This window comes from Corvus moneduloides, chromosome 13, assembly GCF_009650955.1.
Source record: "Corvus moneduloides isolate bCorMon1 chromosome 13, bCorMon1.pri, whole genome shotgun sequence".
In the NCBI taxonomy this organism is placed as follows: Eukaryota; Metazoa; Chordata; class Aves; order Passeriformes; family Corvidae; genus Corvus; species Corvus moneduloides.
In genome coordinates this window covers 17913887-17933656 of record NC_045488.1, presented here as the reverse complement: position 1 = coordinate 17933656, position 19770 = coordinate 17913887, and the positions used below count along the sequence as shown (strand labels likewise).

The 19770-nt window shown below is 38.7% G+C and overlaps 1 protein-coding gene across 2 annotated transcripts in view; it reads left to right on the top strand.

Moving 5' to 3' along the window:
• SCAPER (S-phase cyclin A associated protein in the ER) overlaps positions 1-19770 on the top strand; it is a 136444-nt gene that overhangs the window by 78208 nt on the left and 38466 nt on the right. For both annotated transcript variants that reach the window (XM_032123235.1, XM_032123234.1), the window contains exons 24-25: positions 7997-8112; positions 15929-16052. In XM_032123235.1, coding sequence (XP_031979126.1) covers positions 7997-8112; positions 15929-16052 — 240 coding nt within the window. The remainder of the gene's footprint in view (positions 1-7996; positions 8113-15928; positions 16053-19770) is intronic.

The window sequence follows — 19770 nt, the reverse complement described above, 5'->3', positions numbered from 1 at the left end:
GTCAAATTGGCCTCAGCTAATGGAGCCATCTGTGGAGATCCAGGAGCAGTTGTTCCTCTTACTAAGCCTCTGTTGTTGCTTTCCTCCTTTAATTGATGCACTTACTAGATGCCCTGTTATTTATAAATAGACCAAACCTTTATTTTTAATAAGCGCAAGTGCTGCAATGCTCAGTGCTGTCTCAGAATATCTATGAGGATAATTCTTGCTTTCCCAAGCAGTATTGTCTGTTTCCTGTTATGCTACTTGGCATGGGTGAAAGCAGCTGAACAGAGAGCATGGAATTCACTGGGATATCTTTACCTGTCTTTCCTTTATGGCTTTCACTGACTCTTGAGGCTTCACAATTAGAATTGTGAGGGTTCTGTCCTTGTCAACAGAAGTGCAATAGCGTGCCTCACTGTGACTTTACTGGTGAACTGAAAAGCCACTGTGGAACTCGGAAGGAGATTGTGTAAATAAGGCTCGTCCTGTTCAATTAGATCACACAGTGAGTCAGTAAGGAGTCCTATTGAATTTGGTTTAACCTTACAATGTGGGCAGGTGTTTGCAAGCAGAAAAATGAATTAAGTATATGATGGCATAGACAGAAATTAGGTTTATGTGCACAGGGTTTAGTGTTTTCAGGACAAGCCTAAGAATCAATTTCTTAGTATTGGTATTGTCCCTAGGCCTGAACCAATTTTAGGTTGCTTGTCAATAGTAGACTTCCAGAGGGGATAGTTGAAAATGCCTCTTCTTTTATTTTTGATGGAGTTAAAAAATAAGGTGAGCCTCATGTTTATATTGCATTTGAATGCTGTATCAACTGCTTGCTTTTTCACCCTTTTTGTTCTTAGGTATTTGTCCTCCTCTGTGCTAAATACAGGCAATGGAGTTGCAGTTGGCATACCTTAGCTGTGGAGTGAAAAGCCAGTGTTACCCAGATGGCTCAGGTGCCAGAGGCACCTTTCCATGGGAGTGTGCAAGTACTGAGCTCATGCACTGGGTGAAACACCTTTCCCAGGCCCCTTTCCTGCCAGCAGGTGCCCGGGAACCATCCTCTCCTACCTGTGGAAACACACAAACAGAGGAGCTGCCTTATCTTTAAGGCTTCAAAATCACCTTTCAGCCGTCAGAATTCTCACTTTGCTGTGCCAGGACAAGGTGGGATGGAGCATTTCTCAAGGCCTCCTTTCTGGGGCTTTACCCCATAAGCAGTGCAGGAGGGGAATGGATGTAAATACATGATAGATATTCCTTAATGTGAACTATTGCCTGCCTCCAATTCAAATGACACTGAGCCAGTTCAGGCACATGTTTTAATCCTAAACTAGTTTTCCATTGATATTCAATGGTTGAAATTTTATTGTGGGTGAATTCACTCATGTTTGTAAACCAGTTTGAGATTTTCAGATAGAGTGGGGGATTACTAAAACACTAATTTCATTAAAGAGAAGTGTTGCAGGGAGTAAAATTGTCTATTTTAATAGAAAATGCTACTTTTTTGTACTCTCCAGTGATTTTCACTGTTTAAAGTCTGGATGACACATGGACATATGTGTCCATGGGTTTGTATGTGCATGTAGATATACTTGTATATTTATTTAAAGGGAGAGGAAAGATTTTTTAAAAAAAGGTGGAGCCAGCCCAGTATTCAGTTGTCTGGTTTGTTTTTCTAAGGGAGCTTTGAACTGCATTTCTTAGCCCCTGGCATTTTAGATAGAATCTTCAAACAGTAGATAAAAGGAAAGAAAAAAATTCTTAAGATGGATTTCCACTATATTTTACTAATTAGTTATTATTTCTTCCATCAGTGAACAGTTTAGAATAGAGTTGCACAAGTGTGTTCTTTCAGAAATAGAAGTCAGCACGTTTCAAAGTATTTGGGTTCCATTCAGAAATAATTTCTTCTGAAATACTTTAGTTCCTGAGGTCTGTTCAAACGGGCTTTCCAGATCAGCTTCTGATTCGGACATTCTGCAGGACCAGCAGAAAACATTCTTTAGGCTGATGAAGGAAAAATCATTGTTCTAAATTTCCTTTTTAGTCTACATGAAAATATTTATTTTGGAGGTTTGTCTTTGAGGGAGGGTCTACAGCAGAGTATTTCACTTAGTTCAAAAATATTTCAAATAGTCAAAATGTGCTAAAGTCACACAGAGCAGAGATAGCCAAGCTGGCATTAATTCATTTGAGCTGTTAAAGCTCAGCATTATTTCTGATTCTGCTCTACTTATTAATTAATAATAATACTTTAACAGGAGAAATGTATGGAAGTGAGTACTTTGGTCCAGGACACTGGATTTCACTCAATAACTCTTGCACCAAATTAATAAATTATGATTTAACTAGGATCATAGTTTTCTAGGAAATAATCAGGTTTGATTTAAAAACTTTAAATTATCGAGAGTCAACTATATATGCTAAGTATATTACTATATATGCTAAGTATATTATGCTCATCATTAATTACTCTTGGCATTAAAAAAAACCCATTTTATTCTTACCTGAATTCATTCAGTTTCAGCTTCCAAATATTAGCTGTTCCTGTGCATTATCAGAAATCTTCTTCCCATTCAGGTCCTTCCACACTGTCATCCCATCATATTTTTACTTTCCTCAGCATAAACTAAGTTACGCTTCTGTCGTGCCTCCTGGTGAGGCAGATTTCTCTGACCTCTTCTTTTCTACAAGTGTTGCAGTTTGCCAGTGCCCTGTGTAGAGAGAGGGGAGCAGCAGTGCAGGACGGAGGTTTTGGTCCCACTTCTGTCCTGGAATATTGAACACACAATCCAAAAGCTGTTGCAGAGTGGTGCTGGCTTTATTTCATTCTGTCTTTCTGTATTGCCCACTGACTTGTATAAATTCAGCAGCGATCTTGCCCCGGTTTGGTTTTATTTCTGAAGCACACAGTTCAAATTATGCGACTGCTTTAATGAGTGTAACAAAAGCCAGCCAAGTACCAGCACAGGCCAGTTGGCCTTTTCATGTGTTTCTTTGTTGGCCACCTTGGGTAGGATGAGGCATACATGTAAATCACTCTTCTTGAGCTGTGTGTATTTTTCTGTACCAAATGTCAGATAATGAGATGAAAACATTATATTGAACTTTCTATTTAGTCTGCTCATTTTCAAATTTGCCAAACATACTTGTGTCCTCGGGTAAGTGGTGCTTTGGAGGGTGCCACAGATGCCAAACCCTGATAAAATCTACCGTATCTTGTTAATGAACACACGAGCAGTTGTTCCCCATCTGCTGCCTCTGTCTGAAAGGTTAGGAAGCCCTTCCTTTTTGATCACAAAGGACATAATTATTGTCTGTAGAGGAGTCAAGTACAAAGACAGTCCATCCAGTCTGACCACTACTACACTGCAGGCCACCAAAGATTAACAGCTGCTTCTCCTTTGATTAGGTTAGGTAATAACAGTTACTTTAGTTAATAATTGGATGGATTCCCAGGCCATGTAATTCAGGTTTAGGCTGTCATTTTTTGCTGGCATGTAGCTGAGCTGTATTACTGGAACAGAGCCTGTAATCCTATTAGTCAGTTGTCACTCGAGCCATAGGAGAGAAGGGAAATTCAGATCCATTAAGGTGTTGTAACAGGTAGGTAAATAAGTTAGCCATGGTTGCCCACTGTGCAGGGAGCTGTCTTACTGAGGTTTTTTTACAGGATTAATTTTAAGTTTCTCAATACGTTTAATTCATTATTAATCCATAAAATGGTTACATGGTTTGTCTAATTTATCACTGTTTCTGTTTACTGTGCCACACATGCATTGGTGTACACACACTTTCCACTAAGTTATTTGATTCATGCAGTGTTCTGCCTAAGTTAGTGGCTGTGTGCTTCAAATGACCAGCTTATAATGGTCCAGAGATTAAATCCCTGCTTACTGTCACATAAGCTGGGTTGGCTTTCCTCCTGTACAAACAAGACCACTGCAGTTCACAACGATGGGCTTGGGAGGGATAAGGAAAACAGACTCTTGTCATGGATTGGTTTTCAGTGCTGTGTCTGCTGCTCCAAGGGACCGCATCTCTGTTTTTGTTTTTCTAATGTTTAAGACACATCTAGGTGGCATCCCCAAGGTTTTTGTGCCTCCTCATCTCTGTTAAAAAATGCATAGATGACAGTAATAATAATTTTTGTCTACTTGTTCATTTGTCCCTGCTCTCCTGTGTCACCAGGTAACTTCAGAGCATAGAAATCCTTTTGTATTTAAAAATCAAATTGTTTAAAAATGTTATTTGAATAGTTGTGAATTTTTGAAACAATGTATAAAAACCTGTTTATATATTTTCTGTTGTTCAAGGAACATGAATCCCATGATATCGATTGCAGAATAACCCTCCCAGTCTAAATGTGCAGCCACTCAAAGAACTGTTCCTACAGTGAAATTATGAAGCAGGTTTCATAAACAGGAGAGCTAATTCATTTGGGATACTAAGTTAGAAGTCTGGAGGCTTCTTTCAAGCAGCAAAAACATGCAATGCTGGTTTATGCTCTTTTCAAATAGGGATTTAGTATTTATTCCCTGTCGGATCTATCATTTTTCATAATCATACGATGCCTGATCTACTCAGAGCTTTGGGTGCCACCAGAGTAAAAGTTGCAGTTACCTGAAAAGGTCTTTCATTCTAACACAGGTTCAAATGGGGATCAATTTAAATAAGAATATTATGTGAGCAAGGGCTCTGAGTAACTGAGATTCCTTAGTCCACTTCTTTTGAATTTCTATTATAATATGTATCAGCTAATGTAAAGCTGATGACAGGATGTTCCAACATGGGAGATTTAATGCTGTATGTTCTTTATAGCAGCTCACCATTACAAGGTCTTGTCATGGGCAGCTGAGGGATAATTTCTTCTTCCAGTGTGTCCTCCAATCCCACAGTGTTCACCCTGAAAATGTCAGCAGTGCAGTATTCAAGTGACTCTTCTGCTCCTTTGGGGACAGGGCATGTTTTCCTTTCAGCTCCCATGGGCTGCACTGGCCCAAGGCCAAGCCCCAGGAGCTGTGCCCTGATCCTGGGATTCCTGACAGCTGGGCACTTAGGTGGGGACCAAGGTTGTTCACACATGCCAGATACCAGCAGCTACTTTGGCATCAACATTGCCTTCCAGGAAACGGGTTAGAAGCCCTTGAAGTTCTCCATCTTAAAAGAATCACTGGAGATAAATATATTAAATGTTGTGCTAAAAGTCATGTATCCCTACATGGCAGTTTTACAGACCTCTGTGAGCACAGGTAGCAAATGCTGTGCTCATGTGTCTTCCCCATCTTTGCTGTTGGTTGTATCTTCATTTTACATGCTCTCCCATGCATATAGTTAGGGATTTCTTTTCACGGATAAGCGTCAAAATGCTAATGAATTTTTATGAGTAATCTGGAAAGAGGAGTAGTAGGACATATAGCTAAATCATATAAAATCAGAAGAAATTCTGGGCTCCCTTCTGCTTGATAAAAAACCGTAGTAGTAACAGAATTTTTAAAAATGCACATGTGTATTTTGAGAAGTATACCTGTATTTTAGTAAAGTATTAGACAAAAGTGAACCAGGCACTCTGAAAAATGTCTGTCTATAAAAGAAGTGATGCTCCAGATTGAAATGGAAGGAGAGCACATCAGAAATTAAACAGCTTCAAAATGTTTATATGATTTTTAAAATAGATACGGGACAACCTCCCCTCAGAATAGGGAGACGTTGCTTCTTTCAGTTTGGCTCTAGTGACTGATTTGGGATAGGGGGAAGTTCCTTTCAGGACACTTCATTACCAGGTATTTATGGAGAAAAGAGGAGTTCTGGGAAAAAAAATCACAGATAAGAAAAGTTCACATGAAAAAATAGAAAAGAAAAGGTGGAGTTTAGCATTAAAGAGAACAGAGAGTTGAGAAACAAGCCAAGTAGGAAAAGGAAGCAGTGTACGAGTTCAAGAACGGAGTGATTGCTGAGGGGAGAAACAAAATGAATGCAATAAATCGGATGTAACTCAGAGTAATGGGATGAAATAGAGAAAGGGCATATTTGGTCTAAATGACAGGAAAGACTTCTTGCCACAAGAGCTAATAGGTTGTGGCATAATCTCCCTTGAGAAACAGGGAAAGTGAGAAGTGGCAAGAGCTGGGTACATTTGGAACTGGAGGAGCAGTAACAAATAAATCAGCAGCATCACAGAAAGGCCGCCCTCATTGCTGTGCTGCACAGCCACACTCCCAAGCTCCTCGTGTGCCTCCTGCTCTGCACTGCTCAGGGTGTGCCCATTCCCAAGGCAAAGGCACACTGGAACTAACAAAATCTCTCTTTTCACCTGGGAAGTTTTAAGCTGAAGCAAGCAGGGAAAGGTTAGAAAGGCCCTGGGCTCTGTCTGGGGGTGCTGCAGCACTGGGGGAGCAGGGGAGGAGGAGGTTTGAGAACTGTGGCTGTGAGCCAAGGTGCTCAAATAAAGTCAATAATGATGATTTATGGCGGGACTGTTTCTTTGCTGTTTGGGTCTTTTCTTTATGGCTCTACCAGGAGTTGGTAGAAAGTGTTATTGGGAGCCAAGGGAGCTTAAGGAGGCAGGGTTTTGAGATTTTTTTTAGATGGGAGGAAGAGGAAGCAGAGGAAGAATACATGAGTAAAACACAAAAATAACTGCAGTTAAGGCACACTTACTGGCCTCACTGGGCTAAAATTAACTGCTAGAAATTATACTTATCAGCTAGCCTGTAGGAAATCACTGGTTGATTTTCTTAACTGCTTGGTAAGTTGGCACACAGATTTCCACTCATTTGAGGCTAGTTATTCCTTGGAAGGTAAACCTTTTGGTTGTCTAAAAATCTAAATGTAGTTCGTATTAATTGTGGAAAATGCTTCCTTTTTGAATATCTGACTTCTGTGAGCAGTTTTTCTGTAGCTTGTAAATCAAATACGATATAGCTGTTTACTCGAATGAAACTTAATGGAGAGAAAGTTGCATGATTTAAATAAAAAGTAAGATATGTACTTCTGTGTGTAATGTCTGATCTCACAGGGAAAAATGTTGTCCCTCTAAATCATATTACAGCTGTTTAATTATTCTTGTAGTTGTTCAAATAAGGATTTTATTGTCAGAGTCACTAGGAGTTTTTTCTGTTACGGAGTCTGTTACAATAGAATACATTCTTTACAGACTAACAATAATCGTGTTTATAGAGGATGTCCCATTTTTTCCCCATGTGTGAAGTGCTTGCAACACTGGGGGGAAAAAAGAAGAAATTCTTTCTTATTAACCACAATATTATTATCATCATCATCATTGACAAAATCAAGATGATCAAATACAAACTGCCAATAAAAACTATACAAAATTAGTAGCTTAGAAGTAGAGAAGAAGAAGATTTTACTTGCTTTACTGTAAACAGAGGAGATTAAACCAATTTTGCAGGAAAGGAAAAGAGTGCAAGTTCTAAAATAGTGGATCTGCTGCAGCAAACCCCAGTCATTTGCAAACTGTGATAATAATGATAGGATGGTATTTAAGTGTAAAATTGTATATGCAAGTTCCAAGTGGACACCTAGGAAAAGAGATCTGCCTGAGCTATTTTATGCATATTTACAAACCAAGCCTGGAGGTTGTCTCCTGTTGGAAAAGTTTGTAGAAATGACAAAGTTCCCATCTAGAAATTGTCTATATTTTTAAAATCATACAGTAAAAGCAGTATAGCTACAAAGATAATAGCAACAGATAAAGGTGAACTTTATTAAAATCCCTATAACTGTATGTCATTACAGAAAATATGGTATTCAAGTGTATTGCCTGTGTAGTACTTGATATGTATATATGATAATTGAAAAAAATAACACCTGAGAGTTTCAACTCATCCTTGTGCATGGGCAGTGAAATGGTCTTTTTCAAAGATGTTCAACATGATCAGTAAGTGCATTAAGGATTTTCTACATTGACAGAATCCACAACTGTCAGATGTACACTTCATGTAGACAGTTTTTAAATTTCTGTTGGTTCTCTTCTGTGTTTGTGTTTCTTTAGAACACAGCAGATAAAATTGCATTCCGGGCTGCAGGAGGATTGACTGCCCTTGAAAATGTTCTTCAGACAGTGACTTCTCCCACCAACCTGAATGCAGCTGCACGGGTTCCCTTTAAGTAAGTATGATGGGTCCTTCACCTTCCACTTAGAGTCACTAGAATATTCATTTCATATCTGCTGCTTCACTGCTTCTTCTTCTCCTAGTCCCGTGTTGAACTTCAGAGCAAAAAATCGTGCTGTTCTCTATGCCATGGAAGGTGAAAGACATTTCCACTCACCCTCTGGTTTCTTAACTTGGTGATTTTTATTTTGAGCTATGATATATTTGAGTAGCAGCTAATTGTATAAAAAAAGACAAAACATTTAACAGAGGAGGAGATATGTATCTTTTGAAGTTAGTCTGCAAAGATCTCTAATGGGAAGCAGGGGAATTTTTTAAAGTGTTGTAATTCGCTGGAATCCGTCTGCTTTTAAAATGAAATAGTTGTAAGATACTGCTAGCTGAAAGGGCTCCTACAAACAGGTAAATCAAAATTCTTGTGGATTAGAGAAATTCCTCTTTACAGAACATAAGAATGGAAGGGTTTAAATGTCTAATCCCTGAAAAAGAAGGTGGTGACTAAGCAGAATTCCTGCAAAAACTGGTGACTCAAAAGCATGTTCTTTTCCCTGATCTCTAAGTGTAGTTTTTATACAGTCAAGAGCACATAGGTGCTTTCAGAGCAGAGCTGGGCATGGTTTTAGTACAAGATGAACCAAACCCAGGATACCCTGGTGTGTACCATTGTCATCATTTGTTTGTAGATACTTTGTAATATTGGTATAATTGTAATTTAGGCACTACAGTGTGAGAGTTTGGATTAAAACTGGCCGATAATATGTTATGGGACATGCGTGTGAAGTGCTGGGAAAGAGCACTAAGGAAAAACCATTTTTTTAATATCTTGACATCGCACTTCTAAGAGAATAAATAAAATGCCTGCTTTTGCAATTGTGCCAAATGCACTTGCTGCAAGTCCAGCCAGCTCCACTGGTGAGCAGTTCTGAGTTGGGCCTATGGTGAGCAGCTCAGGGACAGCTTGGGGCTTCTTCATTTGTGCCGTCTCTAATTTTGAGTTATCTCATCAATGTGGAATAAGCTTCACAAGGGACAGGATTGCACTGTGTGCCCACATAAAACCTAGTTTAAATTGAGCTTTAAATTCTTAGAATGTGCACCTTCGATTCTTGTTATTTCCTTTTAAGAATAGTCTTGTGCTTTAGCAGCCTTTGAGAGGTTTGAGAATATTGTGTTTATATTACTGAAAACGTCGTGCTTGAAGTTTGTTAGGCAGTTTGAGGATGTATTAGTTCTCGAAGGAGTTTGTGTGCTGATAAATAAAGCCCCATGTCAGCCACATTTGCATAACAGAAATCACATCCGAAGAGTTGATCAGAGTTCTCCTCTCTCTGACACTATCTCACACCCCTTTCAGACCAGTGGTCTCTCAGGTTCCTGAGCCTGTTCATGACTGAATTATAAAAAGTTTTTGCATCTTTGAAAAATTCTCTAAACATTGTTTTATTAACACAGGTTTTCCACTAGCTGTATTTCCAAAAGAAATATGGGGGCAGAAGAGAGATTAATATAAACTGTTCTGACAACATTGTATGTTAAAAACATCTTCTGAAGAACTTTGCTCCACTCCTGAAATACAGCATTTCATTCAACTTCACAGCAAACTGCAGTCTCCACTTTGTAGGCATCTGGCAGTTGGGAAGTTATCCATCAGATTGCACGTAATTTGACACAGGATCCTGTACTCTAAAGCAAACTGCTCTTGCAGGGTTGGTCTGCAAGAGTCTGACTGCTTGAGTCTGACTTAGAGAGTCTGGAGTCTGCTGGAAGTGGCCCAGGGAACTTGGTGTTGCTGCATGGGATGCAGAGCCTCCTCTGTTGGTATTTCTGTGGTCTTTTTGATGGAGAGGAATGTTCTGTGCAGAATCTGCACCTCAACTGTCCAATAGTTCCAGAGGGTGGGACCTTCTCTGAGCAGTTTGAACCAGGCACAAGCCATGTTTGTGGGTATTGGTATGGTCTCACTGAAAGGATTTAAGAAATTTTTCACACACAGAGTGATTGAGGGAGGTTCAAAACCAAAGGACAATCATAGAATGTATTTAATTCTTTAAATGAGGAAGAAAGTTCAGATCACATTTCTCATTTAATTTTGAAATGAGTTTGAAGTTACTTTTCTTTCTTTTGTGCAAATATCATTTACATCCTGATTTCTTGAACTTTGAATCTAGTGAACCAGCAGTTTTCTCTGTTTAAAGACAAAGCAAAGCCCTGTGGAGAGAAGTTGAATTACGAAGTTTCATGAATTGCCCTCCAGTCTTCCCCCAGCCAAATATGCTTTTCTGAAGGACGCCACTGTACTTCAGACTGTTTGTGGGTTCTTGGAATGTTTAACCATTTGTACTCATCTTAAATTGGGAATTGTCTGTTGCTTTGTGATGAGGATAAGCTATTAACAAGTAGGTGAGGAGATTACATGGGCTATTATCTACATCTCTCTTTCTCCAAAATCCTGGCAGTATGGTGCAGCTCAACTTTAATCCCATGTCTACAAGATAAAGCTTTATTATCAGAAGATTTGACAATATGCCTGTTGTTTTGTACCACTGTCCAGCTCAGTAGTTAGGAGCAGCAGAACGGGAAATGGTGTGAGGAAGCAATAACATTTATGAGACAGATGATACATTTGGTGTTGGGGCAATTTTTCTCCCCTTCAAATAAATCACTGGAAAAGGGAAAGAAAAAGCAGTGGGTTATAGCAAGTTTTATTTTTGGTGTTAGCATAAAAATTAATGTCCAGCCGCATTATTTCTTAAAGCAGCATTTTGTAGTTTTCCAGAATTTGTCCACTTCTCCACAGAACAGTCAGCAGAATTTGTAAAGATTTCAGAGCTCTACAGTGTTTTTCTTACACTTCTACTGAAAAGCAAATGGGAGCTGCACAGCGAAACAATTTAATGCCTTAAGATGAAGACCAGGAGATGAGTCTCATCCCCTGAGTTGCCTTGCAATGTGCAGCTCATTTACCCGCTTTGTGCCGTGACACGCTGGTAACAAACCTGCTAACAAATGAGGCTTGTAGGTTTGTTTAATTAGCATTTGGGAAATGCTTTGACTTCCTTGAGTGACAAGTATTTTAAAAATTGGCAGTAGCTGTGTAAGGAACAAAGTTGGATTTTTGCTACAAGCTAAGATAGGATTGAAGTCAAGTTTTATGTATCTTCTACTTTCATACAGTTTCTTGCATCATTTACTTAAAGCAAATATTATCAGGGCAAAAAAGCTCAAACCATAATTACATACATAAAAAGAAGAAATTAGTGCCTCCATAGTATTTTGTGTAGCATTGATACAAATGACTTTTATCAGTGAGAACTATTTTGAACTAAGAGCTGGTTTTATAGCTTGTTCTCTGTAACTTTTACTTGGGTTTATGAGCATACGCTTCTTAAGCTGCAGTGTTGCTGTTAATGCATTTTTATAGGATTGTTCACAAACAAACTTTTTTTACATAAAATGCAGAACAAGCTTTCTTATTTTCCTCTGAGGTAGAGAAACATATAAATTTCTTAACGTATTAGAAACAGATTAATTGAAAACTAGTAATTGGTACAAGGACATAAACACACTCTAAAGAGAATGAACACTGTGCAAGTTCAACATCTGAAACCTGCAGCATTTGTCTCTTCCTGTGACCTATTCCTGCTGTCTGGTTTAGCTGGATTTTGGGCTCAGAGCTCAAGAATAAAGCAGCATTGCCCTCGTGTGCAATAAAGGAACAACAATTTGGTTGTTGAAAGCAGCTCTGTGAAATGTTACGAAACTTTCAGATTTAAAGCCAGGTCTTGCATTAAATGATTGATAAGCCAGGGGCTGGAGAATTTTGGTGGAATTTCAAATTCTGTCATACCTGTAAATCCTGGGGTAAATTAATTGTTTGTCATTTGTCATTCAACAGTTTATTTGTAAGTGCAGCAGCATTTCAGAGTGAAACTCCAGTCTGGTTTTAGAAGTGTCTTGAAGCATAATTGATGCTGAATTTTATCTTCTCTCTATTAATTGCGTCTAGACTTCGGCTGAAGCCCTTTTTTTTAATTGCATATCCTTAAATAATGTAAATGACAGACAAAGCAGTAATTATGAATCTCTGGGAGTTCCTGATTGTATAAAAGACTGCGTGATGGTAAGAGCCTGTATGGTCTCCAAGAGTTAAAATTGATGTTTTTAACCTTAAAATCAGGGGGGTTTTATTATTGTTTCAATCTGTATTCTTACCTTGATGGTTCCTTACCCATTCTACTCTACAGCCATTCTGTGCACCATTTTTCAGTAATATTTCACCTCCCACTTCTTTGCAACCCAGTGGGTAATTACCAGTACTGATCATGTTCCGCATCCGAGTGCTGCATGATATTCAAACTGTTTAAAAATTAGCAGTTTTCTATTGAATTAACACATCCTAAATTTGATAATGTTTAGTTTTATATTATTGCACTGCCAAATTGAACTTTTAGGGTTATTCATTGATAATCAAAGTACATTTATTTATAATGTCAGAAGTTGGAAGAGTATGGAAAAGCTTTACACTTGAAACAGGTGAATTGTTCTGTGTTGATGATGCCCTAATTTTTGTAAAGCAAAAGTTGAGTTCTTGCCTCTGTATCCTGGTGCACTATCATGGATTAGTTTTCCATGGTTGCATACTGTAGATGCCTCAGTATTTTTAATTAAAGTTTGTCAACTTGTTTATATCAGGCAAATTGAGGAAATGAAGATGTTGCTAACATTAAAAAAAAAAATCACATGCAGAAATACGAACTGTTGAGATCTAGCTTGATTAAAATGAATCCTCTTCCTTCATACTCATGTAAAATAAATATAATATACAGATTCGTATTTTTGTCTAGTTTAAAGACAGATTTCTTTTTTGGCTCAAAGCTTGTGTACCATAAGGAGTGTTTTTGTAATTGGATTGACTCTGGAGGAAAGCCTTGCATCCGAGGGCAGCCTGGCTGTGGGGTGGAGTGAACATGCTGGCAGCCAGAGCTGGAAAGCTGATTTGTGGGTGTGATACAAAGTTTAGAGCAACATCGGTAATCAATAACCACCTGCTTTACAGAGCCTCCTGCTTCAGGCCTTCAGCTGGCTTTGGGATCTCTGAAGATAACAGCTTTGGAATTAAGAGCAGTTAAGAGCTTCCAAAAGAGAAGAAAATGATGGGAAATGCGTTGGGTTTTTCATCCCAGCAAGTTTAACGTGTGGTTAAATAAAGTTGTGGCTCTGCCGTTCACAGCCCCTCGCTTGTCTCGGCAGCCTTGTGCAGAAATGGTGACAGTTGACAGCTGTTGTTCCCCTAATAAGATTAAAGTAAAAAAATTAGTTGTGCTGTCTCTAATCTGCCATTTAACACTGTGAACCACCTGGTGACACTTCTGTGCCGACACTCCCCGTGCTGAATTCCAGTCAGGCTGTGGAACCAAGGCAGAGCTGAGCTTGTGCCGTGATCAGAATGTGTTCAGACGAGCTGCTGCTGGGAAGCTATGGTATCAATTAAATGAACCCTCTTTATTGTTGTGAAAAATTAATTTGACATCCATTTGCTTCCAGCACCTTTTCAAGCGCATTATCGGAGTCTCTGAAAACACCAGTACTCTTTGTGACATGAGGTTCAGTTGGGAAATACAAAAGCATGGTGCATTCTTACTGTGGAATTTGGTCTTTATATAAAGTGGGAAGTTTTTGTGTTTTCAAGTGTAAAATAAATGATCCTCTTAGGAATTAGGAATCCCATATATCAAAAAGCATTTATTGCAGTGAATTAGCTAAATCACCTCAGAACTCTGAAAAGCTGTCAAAATTAACCTACAAGTTCATATTTGGCACTTTGGATGAATTACAATGTTTATATTTAAATAGAATTGATCTTTATTTTAGAATAGCTGATAAAATGACAGAAGCTGATTTAAAGTATCTTCTCAACAGAAAATAGAGACTGCCAATATAGTTTCTTCTCTTTTCCCCTCTAGAAACACCTACACAAGGGAATAATCTTCATGAAGGGTAGAAGTAGGTGACTAATGAAAATATTTTTCAGCGTTACTGAGGGAAGGGAACTAAATCCCCTTATATAGTCAGGAGAGGAAAAGAGAACAGTGTTGCAAGACAGATTTTTAAAAATGCACATGAAGCATTTTTATGAATTATCTGTAGGTGTTATCCTTGTAGGGTAAAAGGTGAAATAGATGAAAACTAACCTGCCTTTGGTCAGTAAGTAATTATTTAATATTGTTTTCTTATCATGTAAACTGCAGATTGAAACTGATTTAATGAGGCAGTAGAGTAAAATTAATTACCAGTACAGTTAAATTAATGTAACTGGAAATATGGTGGTACTCAGAAAAGTAGGAAAAGTATAAATGTTCATTCACTTCTTTTCTAAATTCTCCAGATGAAGAGAATATAATCCAGCCATACTAATGAAAAAAATTTTACTCCACTTTTTCTGGCCTCTGAGCATTTCCAGTTTTCCTTAGCTTGAGAAATACGATGTGTGTATGTAAGAGGCCTCCATTTAAGCTCTGGAGCCAGGCTAGGTGACCAGATGCCTCAGCAATGAACCCAGCATCAGTAAAGGCACAGGCCTTATTGTGTAAATAATTTTGTTGTTTCAAAAAATATTTTAGGAGAAAGATAAAGTGTTAAACTCAGCTCCAGAAGTATGTTGAATTAGTCTGCAGCTTGTTCTGTTAAATACCAGCTTTGATGATTTCAGTGCAGTAACTTGGTGTTTGTTGCAGTCCCACTTTTGTATGACCTTTCAGCAGTGCTCATAATTTATTTTCTTCTTTGGAGCTTATTTGAACTTAGTCACATTTTTTTCACATGTTGAGAAAACCCCAACAAAATAAAAGTTCTTTTCCTTTTGGTTTGCTTTAGACAAACAACTTGAATGTCCAGCCATCTGTATTTATTATTGGCTATATTTATGATGCATTTGTGTTGTGTGTCTGTGCACGTTTGTGTAGTAACAGTGATGGCTTTTGTAGTAAGCAAAGCTCAAGAAACAAATTTTTTGTTTATTCTGAAATAGCGTTCTCTTTGATAAGATTAATCTTCTCTGTGAGAATATTCCCTAGGACTGGTCCCAGCTTCCCTGCAAGTCCTGTTTTGAGAAGAAGGAGCAGGTGGAAATCACTGCATGTGATGCAGAGAACAGTTGTGCATGCGCTTGTGATTTCGTGCTCTTCGCACTGCGGAGCTTCCCACTGCAGTCACCTCTTCCCCAGCCATAGGTGTAGCTCAGCCGATGCTGCTGGAGCTGTACATTAGCCCTGGAGGCTCTGTGCAGGAGTGGGTGGCAATGTGGCACTGGAATTTCTGGGGCAGGCCTTTCACCTGCTGGGGTTTGCCAGTTCCTTGGTCATCCCTATTCCTTGTGTTGGAGCACAGGCACTGCTGGGAGCTTCTCTCTAAAACTGGCCCTGCTGTCCTGGGAATTGCTGTCAAATACTTCACACAGGCTCTTGAAGGTCCTGCCAGGAAGGAGTTCATTGTGTGCCATAGCTGTAAGCCACACAAAAAAAATACTACCTATCCAAATGATGAAATTGGCTGATATTCTATATCAGTTTTGATAAGAGTTTTGAATACAGGAGAGTCCAGTACCCATAGAGTGTGTGGCTTCTGTTAAGTATGGCTTTACTGTTTTGAAGTTATTTAATTGATTTCATTTCAGGTATTAGTTCTGTTTGGGATCCCAAGTTGAAGAAAATAAATGTGAATTCCTGCAAGATTTCTGATGTGCTGCCATTTATTTGCTTTTGATTTATTGAAGAAAGTAAAATTCTAATTTGTCTTCCCTTCTGATTTTTTAGGTCACTGTGCGGTGCAGTAAATGTTTACAGCCTCACCTGCAGCAGCTGCATAGAAAACTGCACCTATGTTCTCTTTAGTAATAAGATCACTTTTCTGATGGACCTGTTGATACAGCAATTTACGGTAGGTACAATAACTTTTCTAATTTTGAAAATTTTGCATGCTTCACAAGCATGTTATAGTATTTAGAGTATAAGAACACCAGGAGGTAAATAAGAATAAAAGCTCGAAAGAATAAAATTCATTTGTTGTTTGTATTTGATGGCTGTATCTACTATACTCAATAGAAATGGATATATTTGCTGCTTCTAATAAATTCTGCAAAAGCATGTGTACCAGGAACTCTAGTGAGTGGATCTTGTTCTATCTTTAGCATTTTCTGAGGCTGTTTTCTTTAATTTACCCTATAGGAATATATAAAGTATAGACTATAATGAGTTGTCTCTGTCTGTTTGATTCTTACTTGTTTCAGTGTCAGGAATCTAAGTCAGGTCAATACATTGCCAGAGTTTGATTTTCTGCACTGCTTAAATAGGGCTCTTTAGCAATGAAAGTTTTAATTTTCCAATGTTTCATTTAATTTGAAATGTCATTAAATATTTTATTTGAAAACTCATTTTTAATTCATAGTGACCTGCTCATCATAAGATATTTAGTCTTGGTTTTCTACTTATAAATTGTGTGTATGTATTTTCATGAGCCAAGCAGTTTGTTAATTGAAAAGTGATGTACATACTTTTAATAATTTAAGTGACGCTGTAAGAATCAACAAGCCATAGGACTGTTGACGAACACTTTAAAAAGCTAGTCCGAGGGTCCTTGACACAAAGAAAACCCAAATGCAACCTGTGCATTCTCCTTTGAGCAGCTGCCATCTCATTGTTCCTCAGCAGATCTTTCCAAGAGGATTGCAGGTATTAGGTTTCAGCCGTGCTCAGTGAAAGGTGCGTGCGCGGTGCCGGCCAGTGCTGGCTCTGCGGGGCCAGCAGGGCAGGGCTCGAGGGAATTACACACGGAGGAAATCCTTCAGCTCCTCACCAGTGAGAAGGTTCACTTTGCTGCCAAACCTCTTCCCTGCTCACAGTGCAGTGCTGGAGAATGACCTGTACTCTCCCTGAAGGAATACAGAGGGTATTTCTTAGGCAGAGTTGGCCACCTAGAGCTCAGAGATACTAGAGAAGGAAAATTTACTGCACTTAGAGCTCTTTTGAGTCTGTTGCCAAATACTACCCTTGAGTTGCAGCAAAACTGTAGTTAAAGCTTAATGTTTCCCATGATCCACAGTGGACTTTTCTTTCCTGTACAGAAAGTCTCTTATGTTCTCTTCTGCAGAATTGGCCCTTAAACTGGGATATCTTCATAGTTCCATGAAGTGCGTATTTGAGTACAAAACCCAAAAGCAGTGCTGCTTTTCTAACCCTGATTTTTCTCTCTTGAAAATATAATAAATCAGATCAAGTTTGAATTTTTCTTTTTTTTACAAAAAAGAAGTGTACAAACTGAGAGTAGCTCCAAATACCAAAATACTAAAATACACCCCCAGAGACTTCTAACTGCCTCTGCTTTTCCTGGTTGGATGAGCTGTGTGATGCAGCCTTTGCCCATGTCATGTGTATTTCCACTTACTGTTGGAAAATAAAGCCCAAGTAATACCAGGAGTAATAAATGAGAATGTATATTTGCAAGGTTTTAACAAATTATTAAACAAGTACACCAATATTTGCTGAATACAGCAACAGTACTGTTTTGAGAAGCATTTCAATATAATCTTGAATACAGCCAGTATGAACCTTATTTCCAACTAGTTTCATGTGGATGTAGTTTTAGTTTGGGGGTTTTTTTTGTGTGTGACAAAACACACACACAGTGTGTCTGTCCAGGTTAATAGTTTGAAGTGTCCTGTTTAGACCTTCCTTTACCTCCTGCCTAAAGGGACTGGTAGGAAACCTTCTGTAGAATGACTTACCATGTTACCTTCTTTAGCCTCCTTAGTTCAGGTAATGCCTAAGCCCGTGTCTGTTGAGGACAGCAGGGGTGTTTCCTGATTTCCATGATTAATGGATCAAACCTTCCCACCTACGTTCATACAAGTCTTGTGCTGGAGTGTAGCTTCATTTGTTACTGCTGTCTTTGCTCTTCTTTGTCCACCCTAGCCAGAAGATAGTTGCAAAATAATTGCAGCTTTTCTAGTTGTCTATTTTGGAAGGTTTCACACCGACAAAACCAAATAATTAGTGGAGGTGTAAGCATGTAAGGATAGTTTCATATTTTGAGGGTTTCTAGTCAAGTGACAGCTGTCATGTCCTTTCCACAAAGATATCTGAGAAGCCATACATATAAACTGTAACTGTGTGATATCATGACAGATCACTGTGATTATTTTTTAAGGCAATCTTTAAATGCGTAGTATCTGAAAATTCTAAGACATCATTAGTGAATGTGCAATGAACATTAAGTGAAGTAGCAATCAAACAAATGTAGGCATCAAAACCCAGTTGTTTCTTATTTTTTCGTCTCCAAAATACAGTGCTTAAATTTGGACTGTATTTTAGGTAAGTCACGTAAGAAATTTTACTGGGTTTAAGTTAATCTGGCTATCTAATCAGAGGAAAGTAATTTTTCTTCTCCATTTCTTGCCTGGAATGTGCTGCCATTTAATTTGGGGTCTTCAGAATGATAGTATACATCCTATTGCAGTTTCTTAACCATTTTTGGTCAGCTTTTTCAGTCTTCTGTGTTGCATCAAATAAGGCAGCTCCATGTTTGCACTGATGATGACAAGAACTGTGAAATCCAAGGCACATCTGTGCTGCTTGGTGGTTCTAGTCCATTTTGAAATTACATCTGTCTCCATAGGGTTCAGCTGTGTGGCACTTAGGGACTGTGTTCCCTTAGTCCCTAATAACAAGCCCATGTGGAGACCAGTAAATCTTGAAAACAGGGCTGGAGTAGAAGAGGTAAGGACATGCTGAAGTGTTTAGGGGTAGGGAATCTAACATTGGAACTTTCACCTGCACCATCTCAAGCCCAAGCACTTCCTGGGCCATTTCCGTTTCTTTGGTTCACTAGTTACTACATAGAACATCTGACATCCCAGTGATACTTCTGAGATATATTTTTCAGAGTGTTTTTGAGGCAAGCCCAATGACTAGAAATGCAAAAAGCACAAAATCACCATTGGTAATGGGAGAATGATATGAAATAATTGACCAGATAAAGAGAAATTGTATGCTTCTAAAGGTCTGCAGTCTTTCCATTTAGGTTTACCAACTCTACATTTAAAATTCTTCATGGCTGTGGAGGACTATGCCTTTTATAAAATAAAAATATGAATGAGTTGTCAGTGCTGTACCTCTACGTTGCTAACTGGAAATTGTTTGGTGTTTTTTGTTAGCACAGAAAGAGAACGTGCTCTGATCTGCCGAGGTATTTTGGTGACATGAGTCAGAACAGAGTAGCATTTTCAGCTATATTAAATGTGTGCCTAAGTGCTTTACTGGATTGGGGCCATATTGTGCAGCATCTTACAGGATTAAGCCCAAGATGCTGGGCAGAGCTGAAGAGGTGATGGCAGCTCTGCACAAGCATGGGAACCCCTCCACAGGGGGAATTCTCTGAGGAACAGCATATCACTTGTATGGAGACTGTACCATGCTGAGAGTCAGGTCACCAGAGAGTTCCAATTCTAGAACTGACTTAGAAAGTAGGAGTGTTGGTTAGGCCCAGCATAGTCAGCCATCAGAAAAGCTAAAATAGCATTGAGATGTTGGATGTGTCAAATATTTGGACAGTAGTTAGATATTTCCTGATTTTCCATTGTGGTTTTAAAATGTTTTATACC